This window comes from Passer domesticus, chromosome 1, assembly GCF_036417665.1.
Source record: "Passer domesticus isolate bPasDom1 chromosome 1, bPasDom1.hap1, whole genome shotgun sequence".
NCBI classification, from domain to species: domain Eukaryota; kingdom Metazoa; phylum Chordata; class Aves; order Passeriformes; family Passeridae; genus Passer; species Passer domesticus.
The window spans coordinates 12745338-12773053 of record NC_087474.1 but is presented as its reverse complement, the minus strand read 5'-3'; the positions used below and the strand labels follow the sequence as shown (position 1 = coordinate 12773053).

General features: G+C 39.2%; 1 protein-coding gene across 15 annotated transcripts in view; it reads right to left on the bottom strand.

Moving 5' to 3' along the window:
* Window positions 1–27716, bottom strand: part of PARD3 (par-3 family cell polarity regulator) — a 441795-nt gene that overhangs the window by 264427 nt on the left and 149652 nt on the right. For all 15 annotated transcript variants that reach the window (XM_064395692.1, XM_064396060.1, XM_064395762.1 and 12 more), the window contains exon 4: window positions 151–329. In XM_064395692.1, coding sequence (XP_064251762.1) covers window positions 151–329 — 179 coding nt within the window. The remainder of the gene's footprint in view (window positions 1–150; window positions 330–27716) is intronic.

The window sequence follows — 27716 nt, the reverse complement described above, 5'->3', positions numbered from 1 at the left end:
CACGTGTGACCCAAACACTTCACTGCTGCTGACGGGGTTTGGTGGACAAGGTCAGAAAACACAAGTTGAAACCAGGAGCAGATGAGAGAAGCAGAAAACAATTCATGCATATTTGTAATTTATTTACTGAAGTGGGAGAGAGAAATATACCTTTCTTTCATGAGCACTGGGCACGCCAGGGGTGTTCTGCTTGAGGAAGCCTGCTGTTGTGGACCACCTGGTAGGGTTCTTCCGAGAAGGCTCCTCTGAAGGAAAATTTGTGTCACTCACAGAGGTTGAGAGGCCAATGAGTGCAGGGTCACTACTGCGTCGGACATGGAGAGGCATATCTGAAAGAACAAAACAGAGCTGAGTTAAGTCTACTAAGAATTTGATTTCTCAGTATATACTCATAGACTCTAATAGAGGGTCTTTCTTTGATTGCCTTGTTTTCAACGACTTAAGCTTTCCTGAAGCAGCTGAAGGCAAAGCATGTCCTTTCCCCCTCGATGACAAACACACAAACAGTGCCCTATGAAACCCCAGGAGATCTCTGAGCAGAGGTGGCTCAGCTGCAGCCCCCGCCAATGCCCCAGCACTGATGAAGTGATGCCTCCCCAGCGGTGCCGTGCTGCTGGCAGAGCCCCCAACACCCTTTCTCCTTTATTAGATCAGCCTGAGCCAAAAAGGAGCTCTGAGGTACGTAGTGCCACTTAAGAAAAATACCAATCTATATTTGTTCCAAGCAGCAGCCCATGCATATTATCGTGTTTGCCTTCACTACCCACCCCACAACAGAGAATTACAATTTTCAAACATGAGTTCACTTGCTCCTTATGCTTGTACGTCTATATATAAGCACGGTGATAGCAAAATGTTCTTGTATTTTTACACTTCTTCTTCAAATTGCTTGACAAAACAAAAGTTCAGTTGGGTGAACTTCTGTAAGAAGAGAAGCCAAACTGCCAACAAAGAAAGAAAGGTAATCAAACCAGCATTTCTGGAGAGGAGCAAGCCATTGTTGCTGCCTTGGCTTTTGCTTTGTAGTGAAAACCTGACAGTTTGCAGAATGGTGAGTACAGACTCTTCAAAACACAGGTAGTCAATTATACAATGGAATGCCCAAATATTAATATGCTCTGGAGAGAACATTAACATGAGAATCTTCTCTACAAAATCTACTCACAGATAAGACTAGTTTCATTTCAATAAGTTTAGCTATTAAGACATTTTCAGATGTTTACTGAACATTACATCAAATCTTTTTTTAAAAAGGGTATTCTGTCAATATGAACATATAAATGATCTCTTCTAGTCTCTTCTTATGGAAATGGTTCCATGTGTAAGGAGAAGTGATTTGTTTTACAAAGCAAACTTTGCAATAAAATTAATTACAGAAGACAAAAAAATTGTGTTTGTTGCATCTATGTATTTCCCAAGTTAACAAGAAACTTAAACATATGGCAGTATTTTTTTTTATTACTGGAATGGGACAGGCACACAGAGCTAGCTCTAACACATGCTGCTTGGCAATGGTCAACGGGTCTTAATCTAAGAAGTAAATCTTGTCCACACTATGTTAACCACAAGCTGGAAACATCATCTCCTGCACTCTCTTCAATTCTGTTTACTCTCCATTAAAACAACAACATAAAAGAATATATTGAACAGATTTTTTTTTTAACCAATATATTGTTAGTTACAATCCTCTAGTTTACAGAATTTGACTAGAATGTATAGATTTGAAGAAGATATACTTTGAAATATTAAAAGGAAAATCAAAGGAAAATAACTTAATAATTAAACCACAAGATAAAGTACGCATGGGACCGATGCAATGTCACTGATTCCAGGATGATGGCTGATACTGTTTGAAGTCTGTGGTTTCTTTGAAGAGTGGATAAAACAGCAATGAACTCTAATCACAAGGCTTCAAATTCTCTGTGGCACTAATGCACTGTAAATATTGATTTGCTTCTGCAGCTAAGGTGCCTTTTAAATAAGCACTTGAAATGGTAAATCTAATAATGAATTACAGGAAGTTTTAAAAGTCTAAGGAAAAAAGAAAAATTAAATTAAAAATCCTGAAAGTTACACTAACGCAGCTCTTGAGTCACATTCAAGGACTTGACGTATTCAAGCAAGAGTCAACTTCAGAAAGAATTATGTTGACAGAGTATCCCATTAAGTTATGTATATAGCCAGAATTCTGCTAGAAGATGGTTATTTGTAGGATAGATCCAAGCTGTATAACAAAATGCTCACATTCATAATCATGAAATTCTGACTGGAAGTCTCATTTTATTAAAAGCAACAGCAGTTTCACTATAAATTATAAAAACAGCCAATACACATTTTATAACCATCTTTAAATGTAAAGAACAGAGAGTTGTACCTTCCCTTCCTGCCAGCAATTCCATTTTTATTTTAAAAGGGTCATCACCTTCTCTGATTTTCAAATATGCTCACGAGCAAAAGTATTGGAGGATCTGGGAAATTTCATCCATAAAGCTGAGCATGTCGCCCTGCGTGCAGGCACTCAGCACAATGGATGGTGGTCCCCCAGAGCAGAGCTAATAGATACCTTCCCATCCCAATTTCCTCCTGGATGTCAGCTTGGAGGGCATGACTAGAAAAATACATAGTTATATTTATATAGCATGGCAAGATAATTTTACTCTGTGAAGGTTTCAGCTCCCCAGTGCCACTGCAGTTTGTGCAATTTGGTGTGCAGTGCATTTAAGGCACAGATACAAAAAAATCATCTGAGAGTCATTTCTGGCCATCTCACACAGACCATCAGGCTCATGACAGATGAGAGAGCAGAAGAGGATTTCTTTTTTCTCTCCACACTCTAGGAGACATCTCTGGGAAAATGATAAATCAGTGAAACCAAAAAAGTCTGTGGGAAAGAGTAGCTTTTAACCAAAAAGCTGCTCAGGCTTGACAGAGTTCCAGAAAGTGATCCCATAGATACATATGTACATCAGGGTGCACTGTATACACAAGACACACACAGATCCTACGTCAGCATCAAAAAACCACTCTGGGGATGGAAGACAGAAATTGAACAGCTTTGCTGTCTCCACCACCCATCCAGCTCATCATTCTGCCCAAATCCTCATCTGGAGCCCAAGAGAAAGGATGAATCAGGGTCATCCTGGGGCTGAGGAAAGCAGAACTGCTTCTTTCAGCTTGAAGTACTTGGAACTACAAGTTAAGGCTTTGTCTGTATTTAATTGAAATATCTCTTTAAAAATATTTAGATTAGCCTTGAGTTTCACACTCCAGCACAGCTCCTGGAGTTCTGGTTCCAATTTCAGTAGGTTCAGTTCATCTCCTTGTTTCACTCAGTTGGACACAGCAAGAGCCAAACACCCGCTATGACATTCAAAAGCTAAAATCCCTGTATCAGTTCAACTTTCACATTTGCAAACATCTAAAGACAAGGTGATGGTAACTTCCAAAGACCACCAAGGCTGTTGTAGACCTGACTATGGATAGAAGAAAAATAGTTGGAGGCAAAAACCAGCTGATTGTGAACTTATCTACAAACTACATTAAACCCTAGCAGCAGCTAACATAGCCAGCACTTCTCTACAAGATTAAGAAAACAGTGCAAATCAAATGTAGATATCTTGAATTAGAAATTAAAAAAAAAAGCCCTTAAGCCATTCCAAGAGGTGAAGAACCACTGCTAGAAAAACAGCACCATCTGTCCTGCAGAAGAAAACAGCCACACTATGGAAGAGATGGGGGCTGGGAGGGATACAAAATAGGAACACTGCAAGGTTACCACCAGTTGTAGTGCTTTCAGAAACATACTTTTGAAAGTCACAGCAAAGAAGGAGGATATACATATACTTATTTTTTTATACACACACCAACAACTTTCTCCTCATGGCCCAGAGCAGTATTTTTCTCCCTCCTGGAATCCATTAGGAAAAAAAAAAAAAAATCAGCATTTCTGAATGTTGAAATAGACAGAATTTGTTTATTTGTATTATTCTCCCCAAGTTTATCCTCCTCCCTAGTTACCCTCCTTCCTTTAAAAAACTCTCTTTTTATATGTCACAGACCTCTCAAATCTCCCCTAAACAGTGCTACACAACACATAACCTTTGCCTCTTTTAAGTCACTATTGCTGTTCACTTTTGTAAATATTATCCCAGTCTTAACTTGTTCAGAAGGCATCCTGAATAGTGTATGTCTTTTATGAAATACCCTCAGTGCTGTTTAAATCCTCCCTGTCATCTTTGAACTTTGATGCTAATACATAGTCAGCAGTAATCATATTTGAGTATTTTATTGTCATGGTATCAACCCAGAACATCCAAAGAAATCCTGAAACGACTTCTGCAGTCTTGCTTCAGCATCTGTCTCAATAATTAAAGTTCAGTTTAGATCAATGTTCTTATACATTATCTTCTATTTATTCAGGCTGAATCAAACTGTATTCAGTTGTGTAGTACATATCTGTTGGGTTATATATATCTTTCCTTCATTCGTGCTATTCTATTTTCCCAGTCTATTAACATCTAGAAATTTAATTAACATACTCTTTACAGTACTGATTCTCTCAGATTTAAAGATGTTAAATAAAACCAAAAGTGACAGGAAGCCTCATGAAATCCTATTGGACAACAATCTCTAGACTAAAATTGCCTCCAACATTTAAGATTTCTGTGCTGATTTTTAATCCATGAAGTGTTTATGGTCACATTTCAAGACACTTAAATTTCTATCAAATGCTTCAACATTTGCAAATACTACATGAATTACACAGCATTCACCTGCAAATGCCAAGTATTTTGTATTCATGGCTTTCCCTTTCAGAATTACAAGAAAGGTGACATAGTTTAGATAATTAGCATTTCTCTAATTGAAAATATGTTTATGCTTAAAAAGATCAACTTCTAAAATTACATTTTCTACATTCAGAATTCTTGGTTAAATAACAAGACTTCCACAGCTCTTACAGAGAAAAAAAATCATTGTTTCACACAACTCCAGATATTTATAACTACTTCATGTAGAAACCAACTGGTTTTAGTTGTTTTTCTAGCAATTCATCATCAAACAACAGCTTATGTACTTCTCACAGACATATTTCCAATGTTATCAAACATTCTCTGTTTTCTTGCATCTTTAGTTTTAAAATGGCACATTTATAACCATTTGCACATTAAACCATGACAAGTCACCATTAGCCTGTTTTCCTCCCACCACTGCCCCACGCAGTTGGAGCTCCTCTACCAGAGGCTGGGCCACAGCACTAAAAACAGAGCATGGTCTGGCAGATGGCAGAAGAATGCAGCAGGTTGTGTCCCCAGCCATCACACAAATGCAGAGAAAAATGCACTTGGCTGCGTAAAACACACCAACAGAAGCCCACTGCATGCTAGCACACCTTTAAGAAACATAGGACATTATGTTAGCATGCCTATGATCAAAACTGGAAGAATGGATAACAGAGAAAAGAACACAAGCAAGCCACAAAAAAAGAAATCTTGTTACAAAGCAGAAGAAAGAAGAAAAGTCTTCACTTTCCTGGTATAATTTTCAGTTTCTTTTAATAGAACCTAAGTTTCTCATTTCCCCAACCCTGACTGCTCAATGACTTTGAAATTCAGAAATAAAAAAACAACCTGCCACAGTTATATTTTAATAATGAGGTAATGTTAAATCCTTATCTTGAAAGGCCTTTAAAATAACAATCTTCCTTCTCTTTCTCTAATATCCTTTTTTCTTACTTTTGAATACTAGGATCCAGGAAGAAAATTATGATTGCACCCTGAAACTCAATTTACTCAGACACTGACTTTTAAAGCTAATTAGAGAAAGATCTTTAAAACTGAAATTAAAATTTAATTACCTTCACCCTCTCCGTCTCTTTTCTCTGGGCTCTTTTCTAAAATGCAAATATCTTTATATGCCAAAAGAAAAGACAAAAATGTCAGATTTTACAAATGTTCTACTCATCTCTGTCAAAAAAATTGTATTTCAATATATTTTAATGAGCTACAGTCTCAGGGTTTTGGGTACATTCTTCATGATTTCCTTAAAACATGCTGGATTACCTCTTTACCTATTTTCATGTAGCTACTACTACTATGTAAGAAAAATGCACTTCTAGTCTCCCAGATGCCAAAATTTTCGCAAAAAAATTTATGTCTTACTTTTTCAAACAGTTGTGTGACAGCAGGAAGCATCATCAACTTTGCTGCTGTTGAGATTATTTTGTTTTTATTAGAGATCATACCTTGCTAATAATACTGTGATTGATATTTAGTTATGTCTTAATGAAGACACTGTATTACACATCTTCATTCATTCTGCAGTGCAAGCCAGAGTTTACAGTGACAGGAACAAATTCCTGGCTGCGTTGAGTTGATTAAACTTCAGCACTCTGAGACACAGGAAGGAAGCTGGCAGACATTTTTCTTACCACAATTTTGAAACATCCCCTGAAACTTAATGGAAAAATTCCTCCTGTTACTAAACATAATGTAGTGCTATGAAAACTCTTGATTGTTTATGGTGTAAATGCTTTGGATAGGCTCAGAAAAGAAGGAAAATGTTTGCAACATTTTCCTGGATAGAAGAGAAAAAATACAGATGCAACAACAGGATTTGCACTGTAACTTGAAGAGCTCAGTTGCTCAGTTGGGAAGAACAAGGAATGTTAAAATGTGTATAATACACAGTACAGTTCTTTCATCAGTGAGTTTCAGTCAGAGAAAACCTGCTGTGGTTGCCAATGCCATGACCCCTTTCTGGTCCCCAGGCCACCACTGAGCTTTTATGTGAGGAGGGAAAGGGGTGGGAGAAGAGCAGTACCCTGCAGCACCAGATATTAGGGGTTCTAACTAACCCCTTGTTAGTCTAGGTCCATTTCTGACTTATCAGAGAATAAAGTTTCTTTCAACATCAGTTGCCAACACAGCCTCGTCCATCACTGCATGACCTCATGTCTGAAGTGAGAATTCCTATCTGGATCATTTGCAGATGCCAAAGAGTTAAACATGCTTAATTGCAATTCAGCAGGTATGTGTGTAATTAGCAAGAGATTTGTCACTAACACAAGTCCTTACAAAGCTAGAATCTCCCTCCTTCCCTATACTCTGTCAAAAAAAACCCTAACCATCATCACTAGCTCATGAATTACATCACAAACTGACAGAGAAGTAGAGGCCTGCACTGCCCAGAGGGCTTCAGAGCCTGCAGGCTGTCCATCAGCATTCCCTCTGTGGGAACTGTCCAGTGGAGGAAACCCTACACACCAGCCACTCCCTGGGAAGCAAATGAAAACCTGCAGCATCTCTACCAAAGGTCAGAATGGGAAAAAATCCCCCAAAACTTGTGAACTAGTAAGACATCACAATGGTACCATCACTAAATAGTCTGGTGGTACACAGGGTATGGTAAACTAAGGGTGGAAGCTGGGATCCTACTGATGTCCTAATTACGGGAACTGTGAACAAGCTACGTGTGATGGTTGTTTACTCAGTTATTTTTGAAGCAATAAGGAAAGAGGTGTTTCTTTGCCAGCCATCAGATGAATGCTCAGTCTTTGGAGGTGTCTAGCTGTTAATCTGCTACTTTTCCATGTTTGTGTGCAGCAGTTCCTTGCCACTGAGCAGGCACTTGGCAACCCTCCTTCTCAGGCTGGGGTGAGCATGGCTGGCTCCAGCCTTGCTCCACTGCAGAAGGGTTCAGTAGTAATCAAGAATTGAGCTGGGGGGGGGTTTGAGATATAAAAGCAATCCTGTATATCACAGGCCACTTTCAAGATGGAGAAGTCAACAATTTGGGGATATCAGTGCCTGGAGGTGGATCTGAACCTCAGTTACACAAAATCCAGATAGCTTCATTACAGAAATTATTTAGACAGATTTTTAACTGAAGCATAATAAGTATGACAACCAAAAAAACTTGATCACAATCATTTAAAAGGTTACGGTTTTTGGACAGAAATTATATGTGCATAGCTACATGTACAAAATACAAAAAAACCCAGAAGACGTGGGAAGGAATTGCCTCTATGCATACTACTGAGTTTCCAACACAGCAAACAACATTTACAACTACTGTCTATAATAAGAGAGAGTGAACACAGTCCTGAACTTCTATTAAAAATTACCAACAGCTTCTGCAATTTTAATGGCACTTGCTCTTGTTTCCATGACAGAAACATTTACTATGATTATTAGAAGCATGTTGGTACATTCATGAAACATGCTCTCATTATCAAATGCTCTCATTATCAAATATCTGTGAGTTAACGTTCCACTGAACTCCTATTTGCAGCTGATGACCAAGAAGAGCAAAAGATCTCAAGCAGAAGCAGGAAAAGGCCACGTCATGCCACCCCATGTGCCCAGATAAACAATAGTTAGCAGAAGGCTCTTCTGCACGCAGGGACTAATACAGCTCAAAGGCAAAGCACAGAGCATAAAGATCTCAAGAATATTCTTTTCTGTCATTCAGTTGCAAGTATCAAGCTGAATCCCCACAGACAAATGAAACATTTGCGTGTTTAAGTAATGAGATGAAATGCCACCAACCCTCCCCATCCACAGGGGACACACAGCAGCAGAGCTGCCGTGACCGTGACATGGGAGGGCAGATCGTGCTGCTCTCTGCCAGTATATGAGATGTTGTGCCTGACCTTTCATTGGGGGGAGGTCAGAGAACAGTCTGGAAGCTGCAAAATTTGGTGACTGCACAAAACTAATGGTGACCAAACAAACTCTTTCCAACCACAGTGTGGGGAATAAGAAGGTCCAGCTTCAACACAACATGCTAAAATCTTCTTTAATTCTTAAGGTTAAAGATCACCTTCTGCAGAAAACTCCAGTGTTCCCAGTAGCCAAATAGTAAAGCAATCCAGCCTACACTGGAAGCTGTTGTTAGATTGTTCAGATAATGCCCACAATGGGACAATAACATATAATGCCTGCTGTTCTCCACAGGGTGACAGACCAACAGACATCCTTAATTCTTTTCTAGATATCCCCTTACTGTTTAAAACCATGCCTAGTGAACAGTTGGAAATTAGTGCTGCTTGAAGTATGTGCAAAGTTGAGTATCTTTACATGTACTTTTCAAAGCCCCCTAAAACAATAGGGAGCATAAATTTTTCTGGTTTGGAAATGAAGAACATTTTCTACACCTTAGAAAAACTTTGGCAATGTCAATGTCTTTTCTTTTTCTCTTCCTTTTTTTTTAATTTTTATTTCTCCTCTAGTTTTTTTTTTGTTTTTTTTTCCCTCTCCTCTCCTTCTACAGCCCTGGAAACATGCAGTTACACTGCATGCTTAATTATGTGCCTCTCACTCCATTTTTTAATTTCACATTGCCAAATCTGAAAAGAGTAAAAAATCATTCCTGTAAGTTCAAAACCAAGAAAAAGCCAGTATGAAAGAGCTTCAACTGAGGTTCAAAAGGAAGTCTTGCTACATGAAAGACAGTTCGTGGATTTTTGGATCAATGACTTTTCATGCTTGCAGTTGCCAAATTTCATTAGAATTTGTGATTGGTTCTAGCCCAGAGATGAAGATCATCTTTCTTAGTGGAGAAACAGCTTTAGCCAGAACTAACAGAAGATATTTACTGAAATACTATGGTATATATTTCGTGCCAGAATTTGTCAGATTCCCAGCAGCTAACTTTTCCAAGCTGTTTCTACACCACAAGACTCCCTCCTCGTCTCATCCTAGAATGTGCTACAATAATTTCAAGTATCTGAACGCAGAGAGGGCACATGAGGTGGACAAATTTTATTTTAGAAAATCTGTAAATATTTATTTTTATTATTTATTATTATTCATTTTATGCTATTAAGGAATTCTCACTACTAAGGAATTCTATTAATGAATTATTACTCTTCAAAGAAGATTAATAAGGCACTTATTTTTCTGCAGCCCAAAAAATATTGATACACTGAAATGAGAAAAAGAATAGACTATTAGTATATTTCACTTGGACTTCTTCCATTAGCATGAGTAATTGGAGGTTTTTGCTTGAACAAGAGGAGTGTCAACAGATTCCAAAGAAAATCAATAGCCCAGGAGAGATTATCCTGGAAATGCCCTGCAAGTAGTCAGCTGGACAAGAGTACTCTGGAAAACCCCTCACACTCTGCACTCTACGCAGAAGAAAGCGTGTTGTTCCAACTGGTCTGGCAACTGAATGGCTTCTTCTGCACCTGAACCCAGACAAGCACCTCGTGCACTTGTGCACCATAATCTCTCCCAAGCCCTCCCTGCAGAAAGATTGTAAGGTAACAAAATCTCTACCAAGGATGGACAGAAGGAAAACCAGGAAAACAAAGGAACTACAGTTGTTCTAATTCCCATGAGCCCATGGCCAGGACTGCTTTTCACATGGACAGAGTGCTCACTTCCCTGAATGTCACCCACCCAGACACATCCCCACAGTGTCAAGGCTAAGAACTCAGTCCACAGCAAAATGGATCCAGGAGCAAAGCAGGAATATGGAAGGGTCACTCTCCATCCAACTGCCAAGATGAAGATGCAAAGGAAGAGCTACTTTTATAGCTAAGTGCCCCAGTTGCATGGGAATACCAGCCAGGATGCAAAGGAGAGCTATAAGAGCACTATGGCATCCTGTCCTCAGCATCCATGGGCTTCCCCTACCCACCCTGTACCTGCAAAACCATGACATGGGAAATGGGAACCAAAACTACCCAGGCCCACACATATACAGAGATCCACATTCCTCACTATGGTGATCAAAAATAAAATTCAGTGTAACAATACTTTTAGCTTAAGTTAATTCTTCACAAAGGCTCTGTGGAATGCAATTCCTCAAAGTTTCCACTCCTCAAAAGTAAGTTACTTTGCATAACCACTAAAAAAAAGCCACAGAGAAAAGAGAGCCATCTCCTATATTGATGGAGCTATTTCTTTAACCTACCTGAGAGCAAATGGTTTTACAGAACAAGTCTTATTATCATTTTATATTATACCAGAATTTAGAACGCTTGCTAGCAGTAAGACCTTCCTATCACATTGATTTTCAATCCATGCATCCCTCCATGGCTTGTGCAAAACACCTTTCCATTCACAGAATAAACACAAGGAAGATGCACAAACAACTATGCGTGGAAGAACACCCATAGGCTCTCACAGATCATCCACTTCTCTGCAGCATGCACCACACAGTCAATGTGCCCCCAGCAGGAACCACCTCTGGTTTTGGAGTGCTTAGTTAAAAATCTGAAAATGAACTCAAAATGTTCTCATTCTACACCATTTTTACATTAAATATGGTGCTTCTGACTAAAGCCACTTTACTGGCTAATAAAAATGTGTTTTATATAAAATAAGAAAGAAGAAAAATAGGTTATTATTGTTTAACTACCTATGTTTATACAATCTCTGAAGGCAGAGTATATGAGAGCTAGTGTATTTAATATTTTATACGACACATCAAAAATCTGCTGTATTAAATAACATCTACAATACTTACTCATCACTACAAACACAAAAGCTACCTAAAACAGAGTTACCTCTCGCAGATGTTTTTTGAAGTCATTACAGAAAAGTAAACTTGTATGCATACAGATACATATTATCTTTAGTTGAGATTTTGTCTCTAGAAAAACTGAAACATTATTTTTTTATACCATTCACATAAACATGAAAAATAGTCCTTAAATGTTTCTGAAACCTAAATCATTTTCTGAGGACAAGTTCATTACTTTGTGTTCTTGTCTGGAATTCCTAGAACTATTTTAAAAGTTATTAATTCATGACAGAGTTCACTCTTCTTTTTGTCAGATGAGATTTTGATTTATGTATTTTTCAAGCTTTTGAAAATACTTCCAAAGGATGATTAACATTTTCATTCTCAAGCTCAAACTTAGGAGAGAAAACTCACCCATTGGTCGTGCAACACATAAAAAATGCAAACCTTCTCAACAATTTTAAAAGGGAAGACAAGACTTTGCATACGTGGGAAATGAAGCCTGAATCTTAATAATGGAGGGTATTCCATTCCCTCCACAACAGAGCATTTCCAATGAAAGTGTGGGGTTGTATCATGCAAAAGCCAAAAAGACCAAAGACCACTCATGGAGGAACAACTCCTGGCAGCAGGTATTACAAAACCTCAAGAGGGGGACAAATTGTTCCATGCCCAGCATCAAGCAGGCCTCACTAATCTCCCTCAGTTTTTATCACCTCTTGGAATACAACCATCATCATACCTTTTTGAGTGATTACTATGGCAATTCTAATCTAGGGAAGATTAAAACAAACCAAACAGCCATATCTCAGCTTTTTTCTGAGATGACCAAAACCATTTGTGCAAAGGAAGGCTGCTCCCATGTTCCTCAGAAACAGCTGGGTTATCTCAAATACAAGTGCTGGACTAAACCATCTATCAAATTTAAAGAGTTTTTTGCTGTTTCCACACAGCTGCTGAGGAGAAAAGCAGTTAAACATCTTGGAGAACTCTGTTGGTCCTCTTCAGCAGCAGCACCTCAGCAGGGCTGGAAATGGGAACCAAAACTACCCAAGCCCACACACATACAGATGTCCACATTCCTCACTCCTGGTTGGCACAGGGACAGCACGGGGATGTTGTCCCCTTGGCCTGCTAACTCCAGGAGAAAGGAAGAGGCAGAGATCATGAGACTGAGAGATGATTATGCTCAGCACATCCAAAACCTGCAGGCAGGTACACAGTATCTCCACCAGGTCACTGGACCACGCTGCCACAGATCACCATAAAACAGTCCCCTTTCTGACCACAGACATCCTGCAGTTCTTGTCCCTGTGCACACTTTGTGCTTTAGGAAGTCCTGTGACACAGACTGAGAAGACAAAGTGCCACCTTTTCAGTAAATGGCACTTCCCAACCCCCTTCTTGAGGGTGTTTTTAACTATTTTGTTTCCCTTTTCACACTACAGGAGAGGAAAAGGAAAGAGGTGGACATCACACGCTTTGAATCGCATTACAGTGGGATTCACCTAGAGATGACTGAAGGATAACAAGCTTAATCCACAAAAATACAATACTAAATTCTTTAACAAAACACACTTTAGCAGATTTGTTATCAAAGAAAACCAACCTCTCTGTTCCCAAACTGAAGGATGAAAGTCTTAGCATGAACAAAACAAACATAGAAATTCTTGGATAAAAATTCACTCAGCAGCATGAGGCTGGAAAAAATTTCCTGCTGATTTACTGCATGGCAGTTTGCTTGTCTAGCCTTTCCAAGCAGCAATCTAACATCAGTGTGAGGACAGCAAGAGGGAAAATTGCTGCCTAAGTGGCAGGTTTGTTATTGTTTGACAATTCTAAAGAGTTCACTAGAAACTTCTAAAAAGAGCATCTTTAATTCCCTGAAATTACTGATAATCGGCCAAGTGAATGGAGAACAATTATGAGGAAAATTGAATGCTTCCAAATGCCAATTTGCTGTATATCCTGAATTAATATTGCATAAGCATATCTAGTCTCTTGCTGTAAAAGCAAAGGACTAAAATCCTAGGCCCACAGACAGTCTTGCATGGCTCTCCTCACAGATTTCTGTATCATCATTTTTGCATTTTATAATCATACTTAGCATTTATGTGGTGACTTACATATTTAACCTATTTTTTCTCTCAAACCACCCCCCCCCCACATATGTCAGGTAAACTGTCTTCTGCATTAAATGTTCAACAATAAGCAGTCACACACAGCATGAAGCCCCTAATACAGCCAGAAATATAAGCTGTTTTTTCCTACTAATTAAGTCAGAGCACACTTGAAGCCATTGTTGCAAAATACAGTCTTCAGAATTTTCTGTAATACAGCTATGCCAGCAGTTGGCTATGAAGTACAGTAAGGAGAATAAATACTCTGGGAAGAAAAGGGCTGAAAACATCAATTTTTTTTTAGCTGAGCCAAAACAGATTAGTTTCTGCTGAAGGTCCAAAAAAGCATTAAAAGTCAATCCAGAATTTTTGTCAGCCTCAGTTTCCTGGATAGCAGCTGATTCCCTAGCCAGTCCCACAGGAGAACACAACCAGCCCAAGCCATGGTGACTCAACCAGATGCTCTCCATCCTCCTTAGTCTGCACTTCCTCTACACCAAGGAGGAGCTGAATCAAAAAACAAATGCAAAAACCCTTCAAAATTAATTTTAAAGCAAAGCAAGACAAAGCAAACCTAACCAACAAACTCCACCTACAAACAAAATGTAGGGTATGGATGAATGGGAAACCTGGCTGCTGGAAGGTTTGCAGGAGCAAAGGGTATTGGAACAGTATATACAGATTTCTGTGGCAGACAGGATGGGAAGACTACAGAATTGGCTGGAATGGACATTGCAAACAATAAGAAAGGGGGGGAAAGTGCACCACAAAAAATAAAATGTTACAAAAACAAATGCAGAAGAATCTTAAAATGAGAAAAGCATAGGTCCAAGAATGCAAAGAATCATTCAATACATGCATTGCAGCACTACTGTGAGACTCCAAACAAGACTCATAACTCAGATCCTGAAGACACCCTGTGATCATCCTGTCAAGCACCTATATAAGCCCAGGTACACCATGCAATAATGTCTGCATTTAGTCTTTTAACTTCTGTTGGAAATACAGAAAAATATTGACTTTAATTTCAAGACTTCAGGAGACAGAGAATCCATCAAAGCCCCAGGACTGTCATTTTTAAAGCTCTGCAATTCAGTGAATGTCTTCTGTGTCAGACAATCCACAGTTTGTGTTTCAGGAAAGGTAATTCAAAATGTCATCATGCACTTACACAAATCTAACATTACACACTACCATTTTTCATTTTGTGATTAACACTTGAGAAATAACAAAAGTGTATTCATGTGGGATTGTCCCTCCTTTTCGTGTCTATAACTTTTTTTGGGTTTTGTTTTTTTTTTTTTTCCTTCAGTTTCTGGCATGGACCAGGTCTCAGGTTCTACAGAGAGCTTTGCAAAGAGAAAGGGTGAGCAGGAGGGCAGCAGCAACCTACTCACTTTCTCTCTCATAGTCATACATCATTTACATGGGTCCTAGGGTAACTGTTTATACAGCAAAGTAACATCAAGGAAAAAGTTATGTATTTTTATTTGTCCCCAGGGAGGTAAACATTCCCTGCCACTAGCTCCTCTTCCTGCCCTCCCCCCTCCCCTTTCCTGATCCATGCAGCTTGGTTCTTTAATTCTTCATGCCTTCTCTTTTCCATTCTCCTTCTGTTTCTGATCACAAGCTGATACAAAGTGGTTTTCTCCTTTCTAAAATTTCCATGAGGCACCAAGTTAACCCAGATGCACTGGGTTCTCAATCTGGAAGTCAGCAAATGGAAGCAGAAGGAAGGAGCATCAAGTCACCAGCTAACCTTCTCTCGGGTTAAAGCCTCATCCCGTCACACGTGCTGAGCATCTCACATTCCACAGCTTGATAACTACAGACAGAAAGCACTGAGCACACAAAGAGCCTTCAGCAGCAGCCCTACCTTTGACATTTCCTCACTTTTCATTGTTAAAAATGACCCTTCAGGTATCTTACAAGCAAATGACAGGAGAAATAGTGAGGGAAAAAATCAAGGAAGGAAACACAGAGCAAATAGTTTACATTGCAGTGAGAGTAATAAAATAGTTATGACTAAAATCAAACAAATGTATTTAATTTGGCTGGTCAAAAGGAAAATAAAACAGAATTAACCACATGTATCTATGGATGAAAATTATCATCCCTCTAGCTAAAACTATGACTTTAAGAATTTTTTCCAAGGAAAGATAAATTAAACACTGTATTTGGTTTAAATGTTGCATTTACGAGGACTTAAAAAATAAAATAAAAAAGGAAAGGAAGAGAAAAAATGTAAAAAATATCTCAAAAATACAGCTTTCCGTACAAAAGCCATCCCTTTTGATACAGCATAAGATGAATTATTTGATTTAATTACTTACTAAACTGACTAAATGCTGTAAAAACATGTGGTCAATGAAATGCCTTCCTCCCACAGACGTCTGAAACTCTGATCCTTTCTGAGGAAATTCTGACTATGTACCAATCTTATCTGCTTTCATACAGAAAACACTGAAAACCTGCTATCCTAAAACTCAAGACATCTGCCAGATCTGGGAGGCATAAAGTAGAGAAAAATACAACACTGATTCACAAGGACTCAGTGCCTGTTAAACACAATTGGATTTGCAGAAAAACCTTGAAAGCATATGTACTGAGAAGATATTTAAAGCATCTGGCAAAACCTGGATGAGGGGAGGGTAGAACACAAGCCCATAACACAAGAGCAAATTAAAATACTTCATTAAAGATATTTTTCACCCTTAATAAAACATTCCGATATTGAAAAAGAAAAATAGAAACAAATGCAGCAAAATCCCAGCCCTGGGAAAACTGAGAAACTGAACCTGGGATATGGTTCATACAGCATAGCACAAATTGCTCAGGATAAGTGAAGCTGATGCACTGCCTTAGGGTTTGAGGAGTAATTTAATATTCAATTCATCCCATAATAGGAATCCCATGCAAAAAATTCACATGCACGAAATCATTCTGGTAAAACACAGAATGAAGACTCCTAGAAGCTGGCTTGTACACCAGCAGCCACCCAGGCAAACAGCACATAAATAGCTGCATAACAACCTACCCTGAAGTGACAACCATTGGGAACTAGATGGAACTTCCATACAGCAGTGAAATCACACACACAGAGGCACAGCTCTGCTCCCAGAGCTCGTTCTGCTGGGCACATACCCGGCACTGGGAGCTGCAGTGGGGACACTGCAGGGTGTGAGCCCAGCAAAAGGCTCTGAGCCCAGCAAAAGGCTCTGAGCCCAGCAAAAGGCTCTGAGCCCAGCAAAAGGCTCTGAGCCCAGCAAAGCAGGTACTGGCCCAGGCACTGCTTCCCTGCCTGGGGCATGGGGCACGCTCTGGGCACAGATGAGCACAGCAAACCCAGAGGCTGCACCCTCGGAGGGCAGCTGCTCACTCCCAGCACCACTGAGGACATGGCTCAAGCATGCACTGCTTGGGTACCCCGTTTCCTGTGCGTTCTCTGGATGTGCTGCCACCACGACACACTACTGCACAGCAGCTGCCAAGACACACAGTTTGGGATAAACTCTTCAGCTAACAGAAGAAATACGCAGACCAAGCTGGGGTAAACAAACGTCTATGAGTATTCCCAGCTGCAGTTTCACGGAAGCTTTTTCACCCTTCACTTTTCGGGTGATAAGTTTTTAAACAATTCAGTTTTCTCTTCCTTTCCCCCACTGCTGCTTACACATGGCTTCTCCTCCTGGAGCTTCTGGAGCAGCACCCTGGCAGTGACCTCTCCCTGAGCCTTCAGCTGCACGTCCTGCTCCCCCAGTCACTGCCAAAGCACAGACTAGAAATAATATCTCGGTACCAGCACTAACTGCAAACAGATTTTCCCCCTGCCCTTTACGGGTGGAATAACTGAAAATACTTATTACGCTGTAATTTTATGTTTTAAGCAACATAACAAAGAGCTATGGGAAAGCAGGATTACGGGAAGACTTTGCCCACTTGTGTTTTATTACTGTAAAGGTGAACTTAAAACAGAGGTAGAGGTAAATCATCTACATGTACAATACTCACAGAAATACTGCCCACTATGTCAAACTAGAGCAGTAACTTTATTCACTGGCTTAATGGATATTTCCCATGGATAAATGTCATGCAGTTCATTTGACAGAGCAGTTTCATGTTTTTTTCACTGCAATATAACCTTCATTTTTATTTATTTTTCCATGAGTCAAGAACCCAACTAAAATTTTAAATAAAACATGAAGAGACTATACTATGTAAGACCCTTCAGATGGAAATCATTGTGAAAGTCAGGCAGTGTTTGACCTACAATCTCTCTGTCATCTAATGAAAGTCTTAAACATCACAGCTCAAAATGGATTGGAATAGAAGAAGCTAACATCGTTTTTATACTTGGTGGAGAAAGCTTTCATAGGCAGAAAACCTCCAAAAAGCCCAAAAGCAGAGAGATCAAGTCAGGACTTACTGAAAACACTGGAAGACTTATTTGTGTATTATATAAGGCTGGTTAACAAGGCACATGTGTCCATTTTCCTACTTGTTAGAAACTGGTGAACATAATTTTGTTCTTTTATAATCTACTAAAAAGAACTGCTAGCATTGCTTCAAATGTTATTTCATTTAAACCAGTCTCAGCAGTCGTTGCCCATCATTATTCTGTCTGTAAACTTGCAAACGCATTTACTTTAACAGCCTATATTTGAGGGATGCTCCTTTACACAGCCACCCATTCCAGAGGCTGAGGGTGTATACAGAGAACTTTCCCAAGTCTGGGATACCCTGAACAGCAGGAAAGGCAGGATGGCTGTAACACCCTGCACAGTGACAGAATGGGCTACAGAGCCACCCATCTACATAGAGCAGTGGAAACAACTCACATGCTTCAGACCTCATTAACCCCACATCATGTTTATTCCTCCAGATTTAGGCTGGCTTTTTGATGCCAGCCACATGGCACCTCTGATGCTTCAACATCTGAGAACACACAGCAGGAAAAAGCACAGCCATGCCCTTTGCAGAGGTTTGGGACCAGCACCACAAAGGGACCAGATACAGTGTCAGACCCAAGGCAGATGGCACTGTTGGTTTAACCACGAATTTACAGCAAAGTGTCTCAAGCCCAGTAAATTTTTTACTCTGAAAAAAACCTGAACATGGGACTTTCTGCAATCATGACATACCGTCCACAACCCAAATATACCTCCCAGGCATAAGTAGGGCTGTATAGGAACTTCCTGGGGCCATGCAAAATTGCTCAGTAAGTAAAACTGAGAAGCTGTTTGCTTTGTAAAATGCCACTTATCCCTTCTCTTCCAAATTTGCAAATTTAATTTTTTAAGGCAAAAAAGGCAACATCCTGCTTAATGATTTTTTTTTTTTTAATCTTTCATGTAAGAATTTATTTTCATGGTGTGAGTTAAATCACAGGCAGAACAGGATTCACAGACATGTATTTTGGAGCTGGTCAACTCCATTTCTCTCCCAACAAGAGAGATTAGCCAGTGCACCTAGTGCAGCCAATGGCCCACTTCACTCTGAAATAAGCAGTAAAACAGGTCAGATGAACATACCCTAAAGGTATCCAAGAATGAGAAACTGGATTGCCTTGAGCATTTAGCTCTGATGCAGAACCCAAAGTCTGTTGGTATCAATCTCATCCATCACGTCTGCTTTGAATCACCTGTTGCTCAGCAATTGCCAAGAGTCCAATTTTACTTTGAGTTGTGAATATGAACAGTGCTGTGCAGAGAACTGAATCAAATCCAATGCCTCAGGATAAGGTTTTAATAGCTGATCACAGTTTGCTTTGAGAAGCCTCATTTCTGACTCACACGCACGATATTTGGAAGTTAATGCAAGCTTGCTCTTGCTGTCTTTGCACACCCCTTTACTGTATGCATGCAAGCAGGAGTAACACTTTAACTTAACCTAAAGTGCCACTGTTTGCTTTTGTTTGTAAACCCACATGGTTCCCAACTCCCTGTCTACAGATACAAACATTTCTACTTTCTGTCAATCCAAAACTATTGATAGAGTTAGTTGCCTAAATTCATAACAGAGGCCAGAAACACAAGCCTGGAACACAGCCCGAGTTCACATTCACTCCAACTCCAAAAAGCCCAGCTCTGGCATCAGCCCAGGCACTAAAAGCAAGGTGACAACTGTGTCACACAGAGCGATCCTGTCTGTCCTTGCAGTGTCACAGAAGGGGAGCTGAGCTGAGGGTCCCTGGCTGCAGAGTACTGGGGACACTGAGCTACACTGAGCCAGGCCAAGCTGTGACAGCAGGACAGCAGGTGCTGGGCTTGTGCCTCATTCCCAGCTCAGAACAGGTCCATGGGCTGAAGCCAAGCTGGTCACCTCCACAGCATCCAGTGCCAGGGGTCAAAAAGAGAAAATTTCTTCTAAATACATACTATTTATTCTCACCCTGAATGCTACATCTGCCCCTAGCATGAACCCACAGCATTCTAAAACTGGCACTCATCTTAATTACATAATTCACTTTAAATTTACAGCAAAAGATGAGTAGGAAAAACAACAAATTTAATCTTTGTTTCAAGTATGAAATAAAGCAATAAATTAATGGAAAGTTATTCCTCACCCACTCCTTTATTTCAATATCATGTTTCAGTCCTTTTCAGGGCATGAGAGTAAATAAAAAACAACCCTATTCAAGTAGTAGCCATCTGTCTCTCTCTCATCCTCCTCAAAGGAACATGTCAAAAGACACAGAATTTAAAGCAACTTTTTCCCAGTAATCACCCAAAGAGATGGACTACCTCCAAAACACATCCCCATCTAAAAAAAAAAGGGGGAAAAAAAGAGTGTGCTAATGTGCTGCAAATGTAATAATGAAAGGAGCAAGAAGATCCCTTGTGAATTATGAACAAAAGCAAGCAACAATTATCACACTGAAGTAAAAGTTTAGCCAAATAAAGGATACAGTTTAAGTGTAATATCTTACTACACTGGGCTTGTGATCAAAAACACCCACTCGTTTTTCTGGGGAGGGGGACATGCACCAGCTGAGGCACTGAACACAGGATAGCACCACAGACAGTGTGGCACAGAGCCCCCAGCACACACCCCTCTTTGTTAGCCCTAAAACACCAACCCCACAAGGTCAGCCTGCTGAGCACCAAGTGAGTCATTAAGTACATTTGATAAACTCTGCATCCTCTCCTGTTAAAAGGTTTTTGGTCAGTAATTAATGTCAGTTGCCCTCTCCATGCCCCTTCAAAGACACATTCCTGTTACTTCAAAGCAAAGCAAAACACAACTGGGATGCCAGTTACTGTTGCAGACTAGTGGCTCTGGATCTTAAGGATGCCTTGAAGCTTACTGTTTTATCACATTTCAGAACAAGTATCTATAAATACTGCATAAGGTTTTAAGAAACTGTCAGGCAAAAAAATGTAATATGTACATATGCCTTCATAGAGTAAAAAATTTCACAGGATGGTTGTCTGTATTGTGAGAAAGCATTCCCTGCTCATTTCAGATTCATGTTCCTTTACCTTCACTGTATTCCTCATTTGCTTATAATGAAATTACAAGAAACAGAGAAGCAATCAAGAAAGTATCTATTTTAAGAGTTATTACACTTACAGATATAATGTTTATTGATATATGTGATGATAAACTCTTTAAATAAACATGTAGTTTTATCTCAATGCTGTTAAACCCATGATACCACAATATGACAGATTTCAGCAGCTACACTGCAATATTTGATTGGATAAAATGTTATCATGTTTTTGCATACATAAAAACAGAGTTCCATTAAGGAAAAAGTTGCCTTTCATTTAAAGAAAGGGAAAATAAAAGCCAACAACCACCACGTGAGTGTTGAAATATTCTGAGAATACAGCTCTGATTTCCATAATAGCTTGTTGTTCAAGTGATCATTAAATCTATTTAAGATGTCAAATTTAGACTAATATCCAAACCTGACTTATTAAACTGTTCAAATTAGGTACTTACATCTTCATAACCCTTCTTTATTATCCCTCTTGTACTATCGTCTCTAGCTACCTGATATATCTAACCAGCTATCAGATACAGTACTTTTATTTACTTAGTATTTTTATTATTCTTGTTATTAGTACTTGTAGATAAGTCCTCACCATATGGAGTAACATTTTGAAATGCACCACAATTACTCAGGTTTCCTCCAGAGAATCAGTAAGTTCTAAATTTTTTTCACTTTATTGGTTTCAGGGATTTTTTTTAATCCTACTAGGAGGAACAGTATTTTGCTTGCTGGTATACCAAGAAGATTGAAGATATTAAAGGTTAATTTAGAAACTTAAGCAGTTTAAAATCCATTTGTTTTTACAAACGTGTCACAATCTCATCAAAAACACATGGTTTTTAAACTGCTCAACAATCTCAAATTAACAGCAGAGCACTATGCTTGGAGAAAACACCAACTGGAGATCACTCAAGTCAGAACTGTGCTGTACAAAGATCAAATTTAGCCTCATGGAAGAAAGCAGCACCTGGTACTGATTTTTTGATTCAATAACTCTGGCTTTTAAATAATCATATCCCTCACAGAGCTTTAGGGATAAAATGTGATAAGAATTCCTGAATGGCAAGAGCACCAGAAGGTGAGGAAACAGACTCTGCTAAATCTTCCCAAACTCCAATGCATGAGAAACCTTCCTTATTCAGATGCTAACAATGGAGGTGCAAGCCTCAGTTCAAGGTTCTTTTTGCATTATTCAGACAGTAAAAGAATCCTAGGAGAACCTGACAAGGGAGTAGCACTGGGAATGATGGTTTGGAAATCCTTTGTGTTTCATTCCTGGAACTTCACTGGAACGACAGGCATTGGAACATCAATGAAGGTGACCAAGGAGATAGACCGTGGAAAGCTGAGCTGATCCAAAACTCGACACAGAGTAGAAAACCTCCCCCTGACTTCAGCAAGTGCTGTCTGTAAAGCCCAAAACTTTCATAATAAATGTGGATGATTCTCTATATTTTGTATTCAGCTATTTAATCCTAGAGATAACTCGATCTGATAAAGATCCTAACATCTGGGCTTTGATGAACTCATCTTTCTCTTCCTCCATTTCTAATCACGCGATTCCTTAGTTCTTCAACATTTGAAAATATCTTTATTTCCATACATAAAGATGACTCAGAGTTGAATTAGGAGTCAAGGAGACCTAAACAAGAATGAAAAAGTTTCCAGTAGCCATATGTGGGAAAGAGTGCTGAACCAATCATCACTTTTGAGCCCAGAACAAATATAAACTCACCTCTGCAGTTCTTTGCGAACACACTAACATGGAATGCTCCAAATCATGAAACCAAAGCCCTTACCATATAAATACTTAAATAATAATTCTCAGAATATACATTTGGGACTCTAGATAAATACTTAAATCAGTGAAGTGACATATCTAAAGCATTTTTAAAGTACTTGAAATTCACACACTTATGCACTCCCATCTTTAAATTATTTGCTTAGCACTGCATCTTTTGAACACTTAAATCTGAGATGCAAAGACATACACATTGTTACAAGAGACTTTACAAGAAATTGGTCACCTGAGGTCACCAAACAACCCGATAGCTTAGCCAGGAGCAGGACAGACTGCCCCCAGCAGCCCTCCTGCCTCAGAGCACAGCAAGGACAGTGCCCAGCAGCATGCAGAACCTGCCTCTGAACCATTCCCACAAATACTGCCTTGCTAAATGAGGTGTAAACATCTTTTTTAGCCCTATGGGTTACAAAAAATGGCTTTTGCCCAGGAAATGCCAATTCTCCTTCTCTTATTAGACATGAAGAATGAGAAAAATATCAACACATTTGAAGACTTGGATCCTACCAGTTTTTATCTTTCCTTAACTAAATAAACCAGTCCTACCAAATCATCATAGTCTCCAAAGCAACTTATTCTTGTTGCTCTCTTTTGACTCTCTCCAACTCGTTTAGAATTTCTCCATGGCTGGCACCACAACTGGTCACTCCAGCTGAAGTCTTCCTGCTCACAACAGCAAGCCCACAGCAGCATTTGCTTTTGGTCTTTTGATGGAAGAGCATAATGCCTGACTGCAGTGTAACAGTGCACCATACTGCCAGGATCCTTCCAACAGTATTGTGGACTTGGCTGTTCATTAGTACTGCCCTGCAAATTACCTTTTCCTTCTTAGATGCACTGGCTGTGCCCATCTCACTGATTTCAAAACAGTTAACAAATGTATCAAAAGTCAATGCTGAACTGAAACATTGTGCCTGAAACTCCATCTTCGCTTTTTATGCAGTATTTTATATTCCAGTTCAGATTTATTAAAATACTAAACAGTCCTTAAACTAAGAGAGTCCTCAGAGACTATACTTGATATGTCCTACTAATTTGTCAGTGAACAACTGAAAACTACTCAGAGAGTAGAGAAAGAGACAAATTCAAAGGCAAGCAAGGTCAGGAACTTTATTATAGCAATGAATTCCCAGTCAAAGTCTGCATGCATTCTCTTACCTGTGAGGAATAAACTTGTGCTGATTGCAGGGTAAGAGCAGACTTGCACACAGGGAACCTTAAAGCAACAGCCATGCTGCCGGGTAAACAATGATGTGAAGCTGCAGCAATTTCTTTGCTTCTCTGCACTTCTAGTACATCTTCAGAGCCAGCTGTGCACTCACTTCAAAATATTCTCATCTAGACTTTTTTTTCATGGTCTGGTTCTGTGACCAGAATACAAAATTGATGCTGAAAGTCCTGCTAAAATATATGATACAGACCACCTGAGCATATAATTCACTGGAGTGCACCAATTCCAGCCAGCTCTTAGCAATTTCTTAGGCTCTCTGGCCAGTGTTCTGGGAGATACTGACCCTCCAGGCTTTAGGAGAACCTTACAATTATCCCAAATCTCCTTTTTAAAGAACTGAAGCACCTACAAGACATCCTGAAAACAAAAGCAGCAGTCTTCTAAAATGCACAGGCAGCTGCTTTGTGTCACACTGGCACAAAGCTGTACCATACAAACCCAGGTGGAAAGCTCTACATGCACAATATGCTTGTACACCTGTCTGCTAAATATGTCACTGTGGACATCATTCACTTTTACAAGCAATAGTTTCGAGAAGTAAATACTTTTATTAATTATATTTGTAGTTATGGAATTACAAAGGTTGGGTGAGATTTCTGGGGGCTATTTGATTTAATCAGTCCACAAAAAGAAAGGACTAGGTGGAACACGCTGTTCAGGGCCATTTTCAGTCAAGTTCTGTCCATCTCCAAGCACATGGAGATGCCACAATTTCTCTGAGAAGCTTGTTTGGCTCTCCAGGTGAGAATGGTTTTACTTATTTTTAACTGGCATTTTCCTTGTTTGAAAGTTGTGCTTGTTGTCTCCAGCAATAATGTGCCTATGTGAAAAGAATCTGGCTTCATTTTCTCAATACCCTCAATACCAGCATTAACAGCTGAAGAAAAAAGAGACTCTCCAAGCCCCCTTATTTCCCTTAAGGGAAAAAACATCAGCTTTCCAAACCTCTCTACCTCTCTTATAATGATTTCCAAATAATGTTATGCATGAAAACTGGTTTTTTCACTGTAACTGCTGAAATATTCAGAGACTTGTTACACATAATCACACCAAGACAAATAACCAAGGGTGGTCTTAGTTCTTGAACAAGCTAAATAATTTTAAAGGAAAACAAGACAAAGAGATGACCCTTTTCACAATATCTCATGAAGCTGAAAAGGGATTTTATTTACAATATTTAAATGCAGTACTGTGAAACAAACAACTTGGTTCACAGGCAGTGCACCCGCTGCTGAACTGTCACTGCCTGACATCCTGTCTTATCTGCCAAATTGCTCATTAGGTTTGGCAATTTTCACCTGCGCCTCCAGTTTATATTTCAGCAGGGAATAAACATCAGTCTGCTTTAACAATCTTCTGCAGAGAGCTTCCAACCTCTTCCCAGAAAACACGCAGGCACAAAACAAAAAATGCCTTGTGTACTGTATGCTTAGAAAAAAGATGCAGCTGAAGTGATGAAATGCAATAAGAAGTTTAACTTGGGTAACAGAAAAGCAGTAAAAAAGAAAGAGCTAGATAAGAAACATAAATAAATCAACTGCTTGTATCAATGAATTACGTTTTCACAGTGCAAAACAACACAGGGGGTATGGGCCAGCCTCATTTTTGTTTCCATGTTTAGATGGGAAGCTGGAATTTGACACACACACCCCCTCCCCAACATGCAAAGTACAGGCTGTGTTTGTGCATGGGAAAAGAGGAACTCCAGATGAATATTACTTTTCCAGCTGGATCTGATCTAGCTAACCTTTCCCTTGCTGGGAGAGGAGCGATGGTGTGATCTATAAACAAACAGAAGGGGTAGCATGGCAACCAGAACAAAGAGAGGAGGATCTCAGCAGGCTTTGAGCCCCAGCCTAATGCAGGGAGCTGCTGCCTGGGAGCAGAGGGTGCAGGTGAGCACAGAACGAGGGCACAGAACCGCGCAGGAGCGGCCGCGCACGGAGCCCACCGTGCCAGCAAAAAGCACCAGAGACGTAAAACAAAACGTCTCAAATGCTATAAACCAATTTCAGACGGAATACTGTTTTTCATTTGTTAGAAGTAAAATATTCACCGCCAACCCTGCAATTAGCTGGAAAATTACAATAATTACAGCAATTTTGTATCCCATCTCCAATCCAATTAATAGATATATGACCTTGTCAACATGTAATAATCAGGATCTGCATCTACCACAAAACTGGATGGGTTTTATTTGCTGAATAGAACTTACACAGTAAGAAGATAATTATTTGAAATACTGAGAATACCATTTGTATGCTATGCTTCACTTCACAAGTTATAAAGGAACAACAATAAGGATAGTATTTCCATTTTCAATGTATATTTAAATGAAATTCCTGAAATAGGTATGTTTAATATGGGATAATATTACTGCACTGGGATTCCAAGCTTGTGGTTTGGAACATTTAAAACCAAAACATATCTGTCAACATTAAAAAAAAGGAATTGGATAGATAGGAGAACATTTCTGGTAACGTATTTATTATAAATTGTTTCACACACTTTATTTGTGCATGCTTCTACAAAAAATGTCAAAGAGCTATAATCCTTACCAACAGTTTTAGAAGTCTTCTATATTTCTAAAAACCTTTGTATTGCAGGGTCTCAAATCCCTTTTTGGTCATCTTAGCAATCAGTGAACTAGCCAAGTGCTCCATGTATTTTCCAGAATGACACCAAAGATAAGTGAGCTGTCCAATATATCACTGAGTTTTATCTGTACTATATGATTTTGATGCACTAAAATTCATGTATTGTATAATATACCAGATAATCACACTAAGGAGAAAATGAGTATGCATTTGCCTGCTCTAACCTCTGCTAAGCTGAGAACCAAGGGGACAGTTTTTTGGCTTATACATGGAAATGAGATGTGCATTTAGCAGTGACATACTCTAGTGACAGCAAAATGGAAGGGTCCTGAAATTCCAGGATACTTCTTTATTCTGCCATTAATCCTTCCCTAATTTAATTCTGTGTTGCAATGAAGCATAGTTACAGCTTAAAAAGACACACATTCAGCTCTATGTAAGCTAATTGTTAAATGCTATTCCCTCAATTGTACAGAAAACATTCTGGTACAAAACCCCTCAAATTTAACAGAGTGGTAACTTTTCCATTTGCATTTTACCTGACTGCTTAAACATAGATTTCATCCATTAATAAAACACTACACAAAATCAGTCTCTTGGAAATTACACATGGTTGTTTTAAACAATGTATCTGTAAAATATCAAAGGACTGATAATACCAACTTCTGCTAAGAAACTTCTGGAGTGGAGTCCCTATCTCAAAAGTTCAAAATTATAGACACTGCACATAAAAGGACACAATGCCTTATCTACATTGTCTTGTTTGCATGGTACTTGTAACAGCAATGAAAATTACACAGTAAATTACATTCCATCATTTTTCTTCTTAATAACTTCATATATTCAAAGAACCTGCCTGAGCAAGAAATGCAAAAAGCAATTCCTGCTATGCAGTTTTCCAACAAATGTTCATCACATTGAAATAAACAAAATAAAGGGATGTTTCTGGATGTAGTTTCTGCTTTCTAAAGTGTATTTTTGCAACACAGTAAATGCA